We start from the raw sequence: 15,592 nt of genomic DNA, 5'->3' as shown, positions 1-15,592 counted from the left end.
TGTTGATGTCATAGACTGTGACTCACTGGATTTCTGTGTTCTGATTGGTTCAGGGTCTGGGTAAGACCCTGCAGACAATCGCGTTGCTAGGCTACCTGAAGCACTACAGGAACATTCCCGGCCCCCACATGGTCCTAGTGCCCAAATCTACCCTGCATAACTGGATGAATGAATTCAAGCGTTGGGTGCCCACCCTGAAGGCCGTCTGTCTAATTGGGGATAAAGATGAAAGAGTAAGACTGCTCAAGTCCTTTCGTTTTTGTATTCTGTGCCCATTCTACCCACTTTCATTCTACCAACAGGTCCTTCAAAATGCTTGTATTATAATTAATCAGTCCTAATTAGTATGTGCATGTTTTTAGGCAGCGTTCATACGTGACGTGATGATGCCCGGTGAATGGGACGTGTGCGTGACATCATACGAGATGGTGATTCGAGAGAAATCTGTCTTTAAGAAGTTTAACTGGCGCTATCTGGTTATCGACGAGGCCCATCGTATCAAAAACGAGAAATCAAAGGTATCTGAACCCAGACAAACAACTGATGAGAACCAATTAATGCAAGAGTAAATAAAAAAGCAGAGCAATATGTCTCAAAACACTTCTGAGATGATTTAAAGATCTGATACAGAGGAAGAGACTTCAGAGCCATCTTTCCTCTCTTTTTCCTTCTTGCTGTCTCTTTCTGTTTTATCTCTGGCTCACAGTTGTCAGAGATTGTGCGTGAGTTTAAGACGACCAATCGTCTGTTGTTGACTGGTACCCCACTGCAGAATAATCTACATGAGCTCTGGTCGCTTTTGAACTTTCTGCTGCCTGATGTGTTCAACTCTGCCAGTGTGAGTCATACCTTTTTAAAATATCGCAGCCTGTTTTATCTCCTCCCACACATTATGTTGCTGTATCTGTCAAAGTTGTGTTGGAAGTTTTTGTGCAAATGTACTGTGTGTTTAAAGAAGTCTTCACTTTAGATTATAAAACCAAGTTTATAATCAAATCAGCAAAGAGACTGAAAAAAATGGCTCCGGACTGTTTTTAGTTGATTTTTAATTTTCTTGATTCTACAATACCTTTCGAAAGTTTGGGGCTAGTAAGATTTAAAAATAAAGAAATTAATAACTTTATTCAGAAAGCAGGGCTCACAAAATCACTAACTTGATGCTCAGGGACTAATGTGTCTTCCAGTTAGGCTACCAAAACGTATCCCTGTCTTGGCAAGTATTCTCTTAAGCAGTCGGTTATGGCTTAAGTGAACCTAAATAGTGGAGAAAGATATATATATATACATACCGTGCGTGGAGTCAAGACATTTACAAATGTGACCCTGGACCATAAAACCAGTCTTAAGTCGCTGGGGTATATTTTGTAGCAATAGCCAAAAATATTGTATGGGTCAAAATTATAAATTTTTCTTTTATGCCAAAAATCATAAGGATATTAAGTAAAGATCATGTTTCGTTATTATATTTTGTAAATTTCTTACCATAAATATATCAAAACACAATTTTTTTATTCATTTGTGATTCGCAATATGCGTTGCTATAAACTACATTTGGACAACTTTAAAGGCGATTTTCTCAATATTCAGATTTTTTTGCACCCTCAGATTCCAGATTTTCAAATAGTTTTATCTCGGCCAAATATTTTCTGATCATAACAAACCATACATCAATGGAAAGCTTATTTATTCAGCTTTCAGATGGTGTATAAATCTCAATTTCGAAAAATTTACACTTATGGTTTTGTGGTCCAGGGTCACAAATATGATTAAAAGATGAATATGAGACAAAACTACAGAATGTCACATTTTATTATTAGCCGTTTCAACACATAAATGTTTTACCAAATAACAAGAACAGCACTTTTAGAGTTCATCCCACTCATTGATGTGAGCATAAGTATTGGGACAGTTGAACATAAGGGAAGATATAAAAGATTAAAAGCTATTATTTAGTTGCAGATCCCTTACATACAATCACAGCAGTGAGTCTGTGACCCATAGACATCACCAGACTCTTGGTCTCATCCTTTAAAATGCTTTTCCCAGCCTTTAATGCAGCCAATTCCAATTGTTGCTTGTTTTGGGGAGTTTCTGCCTTTACTCTCCTCTTCAGCTGGTGAAATTCATGTTCAATTGGATTTAAATCTGGAGATTGACTTGGGCAATCTAAGAATTTCCATTTCTTTGCCCTTATAAATTCGTTGACTGAACTGGCAGGGTGTTTTGGGTCATTGTTCTGATGCAATATGAAGCACTTCCCAATGAATCTGGTGGCATTGTCTTGAATATTGGTAGGCAAGATGGTTTTGTAGCCTTCCAAATTCATTCTGCTACTGTCATCATACATTAAGTCATCAGTAAAGTTGAGAGGACCTGTTCCAGAGACAGCCATACATGCCCATGCCATGACACCACCTCCACCATGCTTTACAGATGAGGCTGTATGCTTGGGATCATTGCAGTTCCCTTTTTTCATCCACATTTTTGCTTTCCCATCACTTAAAAGTTCATCATTGTCTCATCGGTCCATAAACACATTTCCAAACTCTTCTGGCTCACCTTTGTGCTTTTTTGCAAACTCTAATCTCGCCTTTCTATTTTTGGTGCTGGTCAGAGGTCAGAGGTCATCTTGCTGTGCAGCATCTGTAATTATGTGTCAAAGTCTCCTGAGGACAGTAGATTGTCAGAGCATCACCCCGGCTTTCTGGAAGTTGTTGGTGATTTTACAGACACGTCTTTTAAGGTTCATTTTCACAGCTTTTATGATTTGTCTGTCATCAACTACTGTTGTTTTCTCAGCCAATCAGGTCGTTGTTGGTTGCTGGTGTCGCTGGTGGTTTCCAAACTCTTGATTTCTCCATGCCCTTTGTTTTTGCTATAGCTCTAATTGACTTCCTCTTTTCTTTTAGCATCCAAATCACTTGCTTTTCTCTCAGAGTCAGCTCCCTCATCTTCATCCTGGTTTGTGTGTGTCATCATCGAATGCAAGATTCAGAATACAGAAGTAATGGATATAACTGATACGACACATTCCCTGCTTTTAATATCTGAAGAATTAATGCAACAGGACACAGCTGATCACTTAGAAAGACCTGTGAGGCAACTGTTCCAATACTTATGCTCACATCAGATAGAGGGATGAAACTCTAAAAGTGCTGAACTTCTTAGCTGGTAAAACATCTATATGTTGAATCACCCAATAATAAAATGTGACATTCTGTAGTTTTGTCTCATATTTATCTTTTAATCATATTTGTAAATGTATTGACTCCACAGCCAACAGAGTAATTTTGTCTTCAGTGTTCCAATACTTTTGGAGGGCACTGTATGTATATATATTATATATACACACACACACACACAGCTATATAGCTGGGGACTACTTTCAGGCGCTGCGTAATATCATTGCGCCTGCTGCACCCATGATACGGCAGCAAAGTTCCTTGATTATTACGCCGGAATGAGAGTATAGTTCCTAACCATATCGGTCTAGAAAATCGCAACTTTTCATTTTCCGTCAGTCTTAGTACACGATGCAACTACAGAAGAGTCAAGTTTTAAATAGGAAAATTATTGAAACTCTTTGGTCATTTTTGAGCGAGATGCTAATGGCAGGGCTGCCAACTTTTGAGTTCATCTTAGAGTGAGATTTGGGGGGCGGGGCTTGTTATGGGGGAGGGGCTTATGGAGGGGCGTGGCTTGGTGTGGAAAAAATACAAACACAAAATCATTGCAGTAGCAGAAGTGTATTAGGTATATATTGATTGTCAAAGTATTTGGTATCTGTACATAATTTCTTGGGAGATTTACATTACATTTAATTTTCACAAACATTTTACAGAAATAGGATTAACATGTGATTAACATGTTCACAGATTAACATGTGCTCTATTGTAAGACTAGGCATATCCAGATATTTGTCATGTTTTTTATGATAAAGTTATGTAAAATAACTGCTCAGTGCTGCAAAACAAACAACTCTGCTAATGCTAACTTAATTCTATATAAACTATAACAGCATATTAGCTACTAGCCTAAACTGGACGGGGAGATTTTTTCCCAATTACGTCAGCTAAATGCACTATTTTTCAGGCTGTTTGAGATAATAGAATGCCTAAAAATCTATACACTATCTGGGAAAATGATGATAGTTACTCAGTAAAAAAAAAAAAAAAAAAATTCAATATAAATTCTAATTCATACAAGCTGAGCGATGACGTCATTTTTGCCACGCTCACCTTCGTGCTCGTGCGGACGCGTCGAGTACCGTCCGACACCACGCACGGTAATAGAGCTTTTGTTTCATTTTTTGCCGCTCCTGTCAGAAAGACTGAGAGGAAATGAAACAAAGTTGAAGTTATTTTAAAAAACCTAAAAGATTCGGGGCTTTTGACAAAACATTCGGGGCTTAAGCCCAATTAGCCACCCCCCCCCGCTCCGCCACTGCGGCTGACTACACAGTTTATGGGAATAAATTGTGTATTTCCCTCACAATTGTCACAAAAAACTCACTACACTGTCTGTCTGGTCTCTCTGCGCGTTGCTTTGCGAGATCATGCGGCGCGATTTTTTTTTTCTCACTGCTGCACGAGTCTGCGTGAGAAAAGGGGTGTGTGGCGTGAGAGCGTGAGAATTGGGTCAATTGCGTGAGTCTCACGCTGAATGCGTGAGAGTTGGCAGCCTTGGCTAATGGTCTAATCCGATGGCTATGCTAAGCTAAGCTAAACGTGCTACCTCCAGACCCGGAGATCGGGTAAATGGTTTCAAAAACGGTAAAACTCAACTGTTTAACTCTTGGGGAGTTGTAAAATGAGCCTATTTCCAAAAAAAGTGGAGTGTTGCTTTAAAGAGATAGAAGCCTATAAAAACCTGCTGCTGTGTGTCATTAATGTTAAACAACACAACACAACTTTCAACAAAGATGAATCTATATTTAATTTATATAGTGAACACTATGCAGTGTTATTTTACATGTAATTATTACAGTTCTGTACCTGAAAACCCTTTTTTTGCTCATCCGAAAAATGATCCAATGTGTTACTCAAAATCTGGAATATGATCCTCACCATGAATTTTGTGATCCGTTGCACCACTACTCTCTTGACTTGTTATCTGAAGAAAAATACATTCACAGAAGTTTTTGATCATGCTGATTTGTCCACAGAGAGATGTGACACAGAAAACTGGAGTAATGCCATCATAGGATTTTTTTTTTGAAACTGTATTAAATGAGAAAATAATTTTAAGTTAGTGTATATAACATAGATCATAGTCTAAGAGGCACAATTTTGATCATAACTCGGTGAGAAGCCAACAGGTCCCCATAAAAAATTATTTCTAAATGAAAACATAAAAATGCTTCTGTAAAGGTTAGGTTTAAAGGTTAAAAAAAACTAATCAATAATATTAGCTCTGTATAAAGACAGTAAAGTTAATTGAATATTATTACCATAAAAACATATCTGTGTGTTTCTGAAATTTCAGGATTTTGATTCCTGGTTTGACACAAATAACTGTCTGGGTGACCAGAAGCTGGTTGAAAGACTTCATGCAGTGAGTCTAACTCTCTCTTTGGAAGATATATTTAGTATTATTCAACATTGAAGTAGTTTTTGTTCTTGATGATGATGATGATAATGATTGGGACACTCAGGCTATCGAGTGGTTGTTTTCAGGTTCTGCGTCCATTCCTTTTGCGTCGTATCAAAGTGGAGGTGGAGAAGAGTCTTCCTCCTAAGAAAGAGGTGAAGATTTACCTGGGGCTCAGTAAAATGCAGAGAGAATGGTAAGATCACATGCTCACAACTTCCAAATATGTGACCCTGGACCACAAAACCAGTCTTAAGTGTCAATTTATTTCTCGAAATTGAGATTTATACATTATCTGAAAGCTGAATAAATAAGCTTTTCATTGATGTATCAGACAATATTTAGCTGAGATACAACTATTTGAATATCTGGAATCTGAGGTTGCAAAAAAATCGAGAAAATCGCCTTTAAATTTGTCCAAATGAAGTTCTTAGCAATGCATATTACTAATCAAAAATTGTGTTTTGATATATTTACGGTTAGAAATTTACTAAATATCTTCATGGAACATGATCTTTACGTAATATCCTAATGATTTTGGCATAAAAGAAAAATTTATAATTTTGTAATAATTTTGTTGACATACAATTTAACAATATTTTTGGCTATTGCTACAAATATACCCCAGAGACTTAAGACTGGTTTTGTGGTCCAGGGTCACATATGTTAAAAAATAAAATATGTACCATAGGCTACTAATACATCGATTAGCAAAGGATTATAACTATACTTAATCATTATGAAAATGCCAGAGATGGGTTGAATAACACAGATAAACTATACGTTGTCATAGTCGAGTGTTTATTGTATTTGAATGTTAAATCTTCTGTTTACTCAGTTACAGCGATCGTAATGCCTTTGTCCATTGCCTTGTCCAAATACCCACACTTGCTGTCTTGGCCACTTGAGTGCCCTTAACGCACACTAAATCCACACTATATTCGAGGCTAAGTGTATCCCATCATGTTCTGGAAATTAATCGTGAGACTTTTTGCCGAGATCTCGCGAGAGGTCACAGAAACCTTTCCAATATAAGTTAAATATTAATAATAATTAGATATTACAAATAATTTGGTAGAAAACAGTGTTTTTATGTTTTTTTAGTGCAAAGATGAGTAGTGGTGATAGTTATTTTGTTCAACATTTGTAACTGCTTTTTATTATTTAATTAGAAGCACCACAAAATAAAATTGTCATGTTATAGGGACTACTGAACAGAAATTTAGAAGTTCATTTTAAAATGCAAAGTATTTAAAATTAAAATTAAAATAAAGCTGTGTCAACTCTTGCATTTTTACAATACTATATGTGTGTCCCATCAGGTAATGAAAAGTTCGACACACACTTGTGGTCTTCATCCTCACTTGAACACTTGGGCCAAACACAGGAAATATGTCATATGTTCCGCTACTTCTGTGACTGGATATGTGGATTTTTGTGCAAGGGCGCCCTCTGGTGTCCAGTGTGAATGAAAAAGACGTGTTTAATGCTGAATGGCCAATCCAATTATTAATTGGTCATTTTTATTTATTTTTTTTTATTATTTTTTTTTAATAAGTATCGGTTCAGGTGCCATTTAGGCACCGGTACCATTTTAAAAGTATCGATTTGGCACCAGTATCGAAAAAAAGCCCAAACGATACCCAACCTTACATAAAACCCCCTTTCAGATTCTGGATCACAGTCATATAGCACTTGATCACATTAAAAATTAAGTTTACCAGATGCACTGTAATGCATATCACTAAAGCAAGAACTTTGATGGACTGAGTTGTACATTTTTACCAAGGACTGTGTTTTTTAATTCTGTTCTCATCAAGTAAAAAAGGCAAAGTGTCATCCAACTTAATGATCAATATTGCATGAATTATTCCACAGAACTAGTTTGGGAATCGCTTGTTTCTCTCTGCAAATCATCACTTACATCTCTCTTCATTTTCACGGGGGCTCTTTAAAACTTGCCATATGATTTGATAAACACATTGGGTGATTATTTATAGTGTTGTATGTGCTGTGCACTGGTGAAATGAAAATATACTGTAAACAAAGGCTGTTGCCAGATTTTTATTCATTTTTAACTCATCTCATCGCTGGGTTGTCTGAATGACTGCAGTTTAAGACATCCCTGTATAATTAGACTAGTTTAGGATAACTGACTCCTAACTAGATGTGTTTCTTACAAGGATGCTTATTTCAGTCATAACAGTACAAAACTATCTCACAAAAAGCAGAGACCTAAGGATAATGCACGAATAACTGGATGTTTTTTTCACTGCAAGCACTTTGTCCAACAGTAATCTTGAAATGCATTGAAGGCAGTGGATTTGTTTATCAAGCGCTGCTTTGATGGATGTGGTAGTGATGCTTTAAAGATGAATGTGGTGATGTAACTTCTCAAAGAGGGTTAACTGTTCAATGTCAGCATGCTGAAATCCTCTCTGAGAAGCCACACCTCTAATTTAGTATGAAAAACATCTTGATTAACTCACTAGTCAACCTCACCAACCATTTAGAAGGCTGTTAAAAGACTAGTCAACTAGTCAAAAATCTATTAAAAAACATTTAGCAATTGTGTTGTAATGAAAATTCACACACTAACAAAATGTTTGTTTCCTTGTTTTAACCAGGTACACACGTATCCTAATGAAGGATATTGACATCCTGAACTCTGCTGGTAAGATGGATAAGATGCGGCTTTTGAATATTCTGATGCAGCTGCGCAAATGCTGCAACCATCCTTACCTGTTTGATGGGGCGGAGCCTGGTCCCCCATACACCACGGACACACACTTAGCCACCAACAGCGGCAAGATGGTTGTGCTGGATAAACTTCTGCCTAAAGTGCAAGAGCAAGGTGAGCAGTGTGTGTGTTTATTAGCTTTTAATTGGCAGATATTTAGTCATGTTTTTAGTTAGCATGCAGATCAACTTTTTTTCATGTTTGTGCATGCATTCCTGGATATATGTGTGTGCAGGATCCAGAGTGTTAATATTCAGTCAGATGACACGGATGTTGGATATTCTGGAAGATTATTGCATGTGGAGAGGGTTTGAGTACTGCAGATTGGATGGCAATACACCTCACGAGGCCAGAGAGGTACACACACACACACACGCACGCATACACACACATTAAATGGCATTCTTTCATACAGACACATGCATGTTATGCAACAAATGGCTCTTATGAGCCAATTCATTTTTTATTGAATCAAAATCATACAGCATAAATGGTGTAGTTGAAACGATTCATGAACAAATGTCTCTTTTGAGTCAGTTATTAATAGTGAATCAGTAGTTATTGACTGATTCTTTTCCATTAAAGAGAGACATTATGAGTTTTGTCAGTAGCAAAAAAATTTAAATAAATGAAAGCATAAGGAATGTTATGGGACACTTGTCACCTTTCTGAAAAAATTGCCATTTTGGATCCAGAATAGGTCTACGAAAGAAGCTGGTCTTCCAAAAAACTTTAATGCCTGTGATTTAACATGCAAAAGCTTTAAGACAGCAATGAATATTAGTGTCATATTTTTAATGTCGTTGTTTGTTTAGCATTATTATTTAATATATAGTTTTGCCTTTATGGTATAGTATTGTCTTTATTCCAACTGTGAATTTTTTTTTTATAAAAATTGTTTTAATTTTTTTTTTAATGTCAACCTGCAGAGGATTTGCGTTTCATCTACAAAAATATTTCTTTCTCTAAAGAACTAAAGGTATTGTTTATGGTATGGTAAGAGAAACCAGAACTGCTCTCATTAAATCATGTTTCCCATCTTTAAATACCAAAAGGTAAAAAGGAATGATCCACCAAGAGGAAGAAAGGAAATCAACAGGCTTTATAAAATTATGAAACATATACAGACGTGGAATCTTAGCAGAATTTATATAAAGACACAGATTAAACAACCTGGTAGTCATGGAAACTGCTGATCAGTTCTGGGGTGAATGTAAAGTCTGGGGATGTTAGACACACTCATAAGCTAAGAATATTCTTGCAAATACTAGACATTAAAAGTGTTACTTTCTTCTTCTATCAGTTTTGAATATAACAACCAGTTTGCCTGTTTTTAATGTTCTAAACAAATTTTAAGTAATATTGTGTAGAATAAGAATGTTTGATTTCATTCATCATGTGTAAATTTGTTGTACATGTAAAAATCAGTTGCATACGTAAATTACTTTTTGTATATGTATATCAGCCACTGACCATCCTAATAGACTACTAATGATAAGTGGACCATATGAATTATTATTATATAAGTGGTTCAAATTAATAATTTCTGTCTCTCTTAAATACTTATTTTTTTCCCCTGTCCTTCTATCTCTGTTGTTGTGCGTTAGCAAGCCATAGATGCTTTTAATGCCCCGAACAGCAGTAAATTTATCTTCATGCTGAGCACACGGGCAGGTGGGCTAGGAATTAATTTGGCTACAGCTGACGTGGTGATTCTCTACGACTCAGACTGGAATCCACAGGTGGACCTGCAGGCCATGGTGAGAATCACAACACACGCACACACACACGCGCACACACACACACGCGCGCGCACGCGCACACACACACACACATGTTTGTTTTTGTGAAAAGTGGGGACATCCCATAGGCGTAATTTTTAGTTTTTATTCTGTACAAACTGTATTTGCTATTGCCCTACATCAGGCATCCTCAAATCTGGCCCACTCCTGCAGAGTTTAGCTCTAACCCTAATCAAACACACCTGAGCATGCTAATCAGAGTCTTCAAGATCATTAGAAAATCACAGGTAGGTGAGTTTGATCAGGGTTGGAGCTAAACTCTGCGGCAGATTGGCCCTCCAGAGAAAGATTTGAGGAACCCTCCCCTACACCAACCCTACACCTAAACTTACCCCTTACAGGAGACTGTTCATCTCTACTTTCCCCCCAAAAAAACTCACTCTGTATGATTTATAAGCATTTTGAAAAGTGGGGACATGGGACAATGTCCTCATAAGTCACCTTCTCCTTGTAATACCTATGTCATACCTGTGTCATTATACAAATTTATGTCCTCATTTGTCACAAACACGCACACACACACACAAAACTACAAAACCAAGCTCTGTAAACTTTATGATTGTGAGTCTCAGAGAGGTGCCAGTGTTCTTTATGACTGTTGTTTTAAATGATTGTTGTTGTGCCGTGCAGTGTTAATTTCGTTGACGAAGACGACGACGAAAAATATTCGTCAACGAACCTTTTTTCTGTGACTAAGACGAGACGTTGACAAGCTGAAACTAATATCTGATGATAAAAACTATGACGAAATTTATGCGCGTCTTCATTAACAAGACGAGACGGGACTAAACTGTTATTTGAGGACTACCTGACATTCAAAATACATCCTATAGGCTAAATTAACTGTCTTAATTGTCTTTCAAAATGTGAGTCTCTGTCATTGGATAAGGTGCGTTTGCATGACAGCCGCAGTGGACGGATAGGCTACCAAAACGCGAACTAGCGATCTGAAACAATGGCCTCAGCACCCGAAGGGTTAGGGAGTGGGTGACCAGACGTCCCGTTTTTCCCGGGAGTCAAAATTCATTGTCGATTAACTTAGTCAGTGAAGGTGCGATAGGCGGAAACGCGCTGATAGAAGTGCTCTCTCTCTCGCGCGCTCCACTTCTTCAGTTCTCAGACAGCGCGCGATCAGTTCTCAGTGCTCAAATACACACACAGCAGTCCAAATGTCTCTCATGTAGAGTATCTCACGGAAATACAGTCCGTTATGGTTTAAGTGAGCTTAAACAGGTGGGTGAAAACTGAATGTATGTCAGTAGGCTATTACATGCATACCTTCCGTCTTAAAAGGACAGCATTCCTAATTATCTGTCATAAATGTTAACCAACAAAAGACGTTAAATAAATGTATACTTGTTAAGTAAACCTACTGTATCTGAAAAATGAGTTTAATCTATATCTCTACCAAAAAATAAAAATGTATTCCAGTTTTTCCAAATTCAATCCTTGATTCAAATTTCTCATAACTAAGCTTAATTGATTTGGTCTAAAAAGAAAAGAATTGATGACTGTTTTTGTTTGAATACTACATATAAAATAGCTACCAAAATAAATGTTGGTAACTGCAGTTTGACTAAAAGTAATGACTAAAAGTTAACAAAAATGCAATGACTTTTTGTCGATTAAAACTAGACTAAAACTATGAAAGACTCAAATTACTAAAATGTGACTAAGACTATTAAGCATTTTCATCTCAAGATAAAGACTAAGACTAAATCAAAAATGCCTGCCAAAATTAACACTGGTGCCGTGTACCTTATTTTAGGACCGTGCTCACCGTATCGGACAAAGGAAACCAGTAAAAGTGTTCAGGTTGATCACAGACAACACAGTGGAGGAGAGGATTGTGGAGAGAGCAGAGATGAAGCTACGCCTGGACTCTATAGTGATTCAGCAGGGTATGAACACACTAGGAGTAAAACAGTTCCTGCAGAGAAAAAAATGATTCCTTACTGAATTTTAAGGTGTCCATGTTTTAAAAGTAATTACAGTAATTTTCTCTCTCTGAATGGCTATAATGGCAGAGGGGAAATGGATTTAACAGTCAATTAAACAAAAAAACCTTCATTTTGCAAATGTGTAATTATAAGTAATTTGCATTACTTAAAGTAAACAAAACTTTTGGTGTGTGATGTTGAAACCTAGTGGTATTTACTAGTGGTCAGTATGTCATGATGATCTTTGACAGTAGCACTATTCATATGCACTACTGTTAAAGAAAAGTATGTTTTTTTTTTTTTTTAAATAAAATACTTTTATTCAGCAAGGGTGCATGAAATTGATCAGAAGTGACAGTAAAGAATCATAATTATAGGAAATGTTTATTGAGCAGCAAATCAGCAGAGAATGAGTTCTGAATGGTCACTGATAACTTGATTAATGTCTGCTGAAAAGCTTTGCCATAACAGGAATAAATTACATTTCAGGATATATTAAAGTAATTTATTTAAATTAAATTGTAATAATATTTCACAAAAAACATTAAATAAAAAAAAACATTAAATGTTTACCAACCTCAAACTTTTGAATTGTAGTGTGTTTTCTATACACCATATCCCATGAATAAATGTTGATGTCTCACAAGTATTTAATTTTTTTTAATATTTGGAATTTAACAGTTTAGTGCATTAACAACCAATTGCAGTTTTAAAAATTGGTCATTAGTGCCTTTTACCTAACCAATATGTGTTTAAAACTTGAGAAGTTAAAAAAAGGTCAAGTAGCCTTGTGCCCAGTCTTACGATGTGTTAAACAACAGTGATGTGCTGTTATTTGTGCTCTTACAGGACGCCTGATTGATCAGCAGAATAAACTGGGGAAGGATGAAATGCTACAAATGATTCGACATGGAGCTACACATGTGTTCGCCTCTAAAGACAGCGAACTAACAGATGAAGACATCGACACCATTCTGGAAAGAGGTGCCAAGAAGGTGAGTGGACACAAACAAATTAGACTAGAAAACTATAAAGTAGGTTAAATTCACTGGTAAACTCCTTAATAGCTTCAGATTCAAATTCTGAAGGCATTCATATTCAAACTAATGAATATAAACAAAACCCATCAGATTTTCTCCACATCATGAGAAATTTCCACTCTTACCCTCTGGCTGATTCTATATAACCCTGTTGAACTCTCTTTGATGGCTGTTCTTCCTCTCAGACGGCAGAGATGAACGAACGCTTGAAGAAACTCGGCGAGAGCTCGCTGAGGAACTTCTCCATGGACACGGGTGGCACCGAGACCAGCCTTTACAACTTTGAGGGAGAGGATTACAGAGAGAAACAAAAAGTTAGTGTCTGTGTGGAGGTTTACTGCGTGGGAATCGATTCATACTTGTGTATAATGCAGCTCTGAGGTGCATCGCAATCTATCAGTGCGTATTTGGCAGGATTTTAAGCTTAGCACTTTCATGTCACAGACTGTGAGAGTTTGTGTGAAGCTGAACGCATAGTGTATGTGTGCGTTTAAGTGTGTTTTAAAGAATTCTTTGTGTTGTGCAGCTAAGTTTGAACGAATGGATCGAGCCTCCTAAGAGAGAAAGGAAGGCCAATTACGCTGTAGATGCTTACTTCAGAGAAGCACTGAGAGTCAGCGAACCAAGAGCCCCGAAGGTAACACACGTGCACGGTTTAGACACTGAAATGATTTTTTTGTCAGTGCTACTCATGACTGCATACTCTAATGCAAGTACAGTGTACACAAGCCTACTACACAATAAATAATGCACTCAGATCACTGTTTTCATCGGACTGACAGCTGCACTGGAGACAGTGAGTTCAAGTAAACAGTAGTAGTAACTCAGCTGAAGGGCACTGTATCATCATGTATTGGAGGGACGTAATGGATAAAGGGTTGAAACACAAAGGTTGCAGGTTCAAACGCTGACTCAGAAAATGACCTCATGAACTGGACGTTCTTCATCTGTCTGTCCTGTCACTGCTGTGCCCTTGAGAGAGACACTTAACTCTAGATTGCTCCTGAGGGACGGTTTGGACGAATAGTGCACTGTAAGTCATAAAAAACATCAATAAGGATAAAAGTGACTACTAAAGAAGTAAATGCAGTGTTATACTTCCTGTTGTAGGGGAACATTACACCTTTGATGCAGCTTCTTAATATCTATAGTTGTTTTAATCAAATTTTTAAATTGTGGTGTCAGTTTTATCACAGTTACTTGTGTTTTTATAAATTTATATTCATAAAACTACCTATTTTATTATAAAATATATAAATATGATGTGTACGATACATTTTGTTAATGTATTTTACAATATATTTTGATTTTGCTTAATAAAAAGACAAAATTACTCTTACACTAAAATTAGAAGCAAATTTGAAATATTAATAAATACTGTAATAGTTTATAAATAATACAAAAATTGCATCAGACTGTCCCACCAATCATAAATTTTACTGGATCGAGATCTTGTGTTGAGAAAAATAACTGTGAAAAACCAACAACCATTGGGAAAATTGTATTCTGTTGCTATTTGCGAGGGCAGAGTAAACTAGCTTTAATATTGCCTGGACCTTAAAAAAAAAAAAAAAAAAAAAAGAAGATTTCTAGCAAATGTGATGGAAGTTGATAGTTTATAAAGTGATAACCCTGTCAGTAACATACTTACAGCAGGGAGCCAGTAAACCTCAATTTTAATGAATATCATTACATTAAATTGAAAACCAAATGAGTGTTTTGATTAAAGTGAAGTGTCCGCTAGATAAAGATGCATCTGCCAGGAGCATAACAATGTTTTGTCATTATACAGTGGCACAACAAGTGTATGTGGAGAGATCATAAAAAGTGTGTGTGTGTGTGGATGTGATCCAGGCTCCTCGGCCTCCAAAGCAACCCAACATCCAGGACTTTCAGTTCTTTCCACCACGTCTCTTTGAGCTGCTGGAGATGGAGATTCTTTACTACAGGAAAACCATAGGATACAAGGTGAGCGCTTTCTGTATTTCGTCATGATTGTATTGAATATTCCTGTACAGTCTGCTCAAGCTTTTGCTGATGAAGCATCTGATCTAAAGCACTGTGTGACCGTGTACCTGTGTTTATTGTAGGTTCCACGTAATCCAGATATCCCGAATTCAGCACAGGCCCAAAAAGAGGAACAAGCAAAGATAGATGAGGCCGAACCCCCCACACCTGAAGAAACCGAAGAAAAAGAGAAACTACTCACACAAGTACACAATCATCCTCTCTGCCACTCACTTACACATTCATACACACTTATAAATGTGCCAAGTACAGAGCAGAGCTACAGCAGAATGTTGTTTTTCCCCAGGGCTTCACAAACTGGAACAAGCGTGATTTCAATCAATTTATTAAAGCTAATGAGAAGTATGGTCGTGATGACATTGACAACATCGCCAGAGAGGTAGAGGGCAAGACGCCTGAGGACGTCATGGAATACTCTGGTACAGTGCAACTAAACACAAGCCTAACATCTAT

General features: G+C 37.0%; 1 protein-coding gene across 5 annotated transcripts in view; it reads left to right on the top strand.

The window, feature by feature from the left end:
* The window catches only part of LOC306871028 (putative global transcription activator SNF2L1), a 30,570-nt gene that overhangs the window by 8,934 nt on the left and 6,044 nt on the right, over positions 1 to 15,592 (top strand). For all 5 annotated transcript variants that reach the window (XR_013784303.1, XM_079418685.1, XM_079418686.1 and 2 more), the window contains exons 6-20: positions 54 to 233; positions 363 to 518; positions 707 to 838; positions 5,485 to 5,553; positions 5,676 to 5,785; positions 8,217 to 8,443; positions 8,565 to 8,686; positions 9,937 to 10,089; positions 11,900 to 12,032; positions 12,921 to 13,066; positions 13,297 to 13,425; positions 13,638 to 13,748; positions 14,966 to 15,079; positions 15,202 to 15,324; positions 15,426 to 15,558. Coding sequence is in view for 4 of the 5 variants with exons in the window: in XM_079418685.1 (XP_079274811.1) it covers positions 54 to 233; positions 363 to 518; positions 707 to 838; positions 5,485 to 5,553; positions 5,676 to 5,785; positions 8,217 to 8,443; positions 8,565 to 8,686; positions 9,937 to 10,089; positions 11,900 to 12,032; positions 12,921 to 13,066; positions 13,297 to 13,425; positions 13,638 to 13,748; positions 14,966 to 15,079; positions 15,202 to 15,324; positions 15,426 to 15,558 (2,038 nt within the window). In the remaining variant the exon portion in view is untranslated. The remainder of the gene's footprint in view (positions 1 to 53; positions 234 to 362; positions 519 to 706; positions 839 to 5,484; positions 5,554 to 5,675; positions 5,786 to 8,216; positions 8,444 to 8,564; positions 8,687 to 9,936; positions 10,090 to 11,899; positions 12,033 to 12,920; positions 13,067 to 13,296; positions 13,426 to 13,637; positions 13,749 to 14,965; positions 15,080 to 15,201; positions 15,325 to 15,425; positions 15,559 to 15,592) is intronic.

The sequence above is a fragment of the Barbus barbus genome, assembly GCF_936440315.1.
Source record: "Barbus barbus genome assembly, chromosome: 6".
NCBI classification, from domain to species: domain Eukaryota; kingdom Metazoa; phylum Chordata; class Actinopteri; order Cypriniformes; family Cyprinidae; genus Barbus; species Barbus barbus.
Note: the sequence above shows the minus strand (reverse complement) of the source record. Positions and strands in the feature narration are given on the sequence as shown.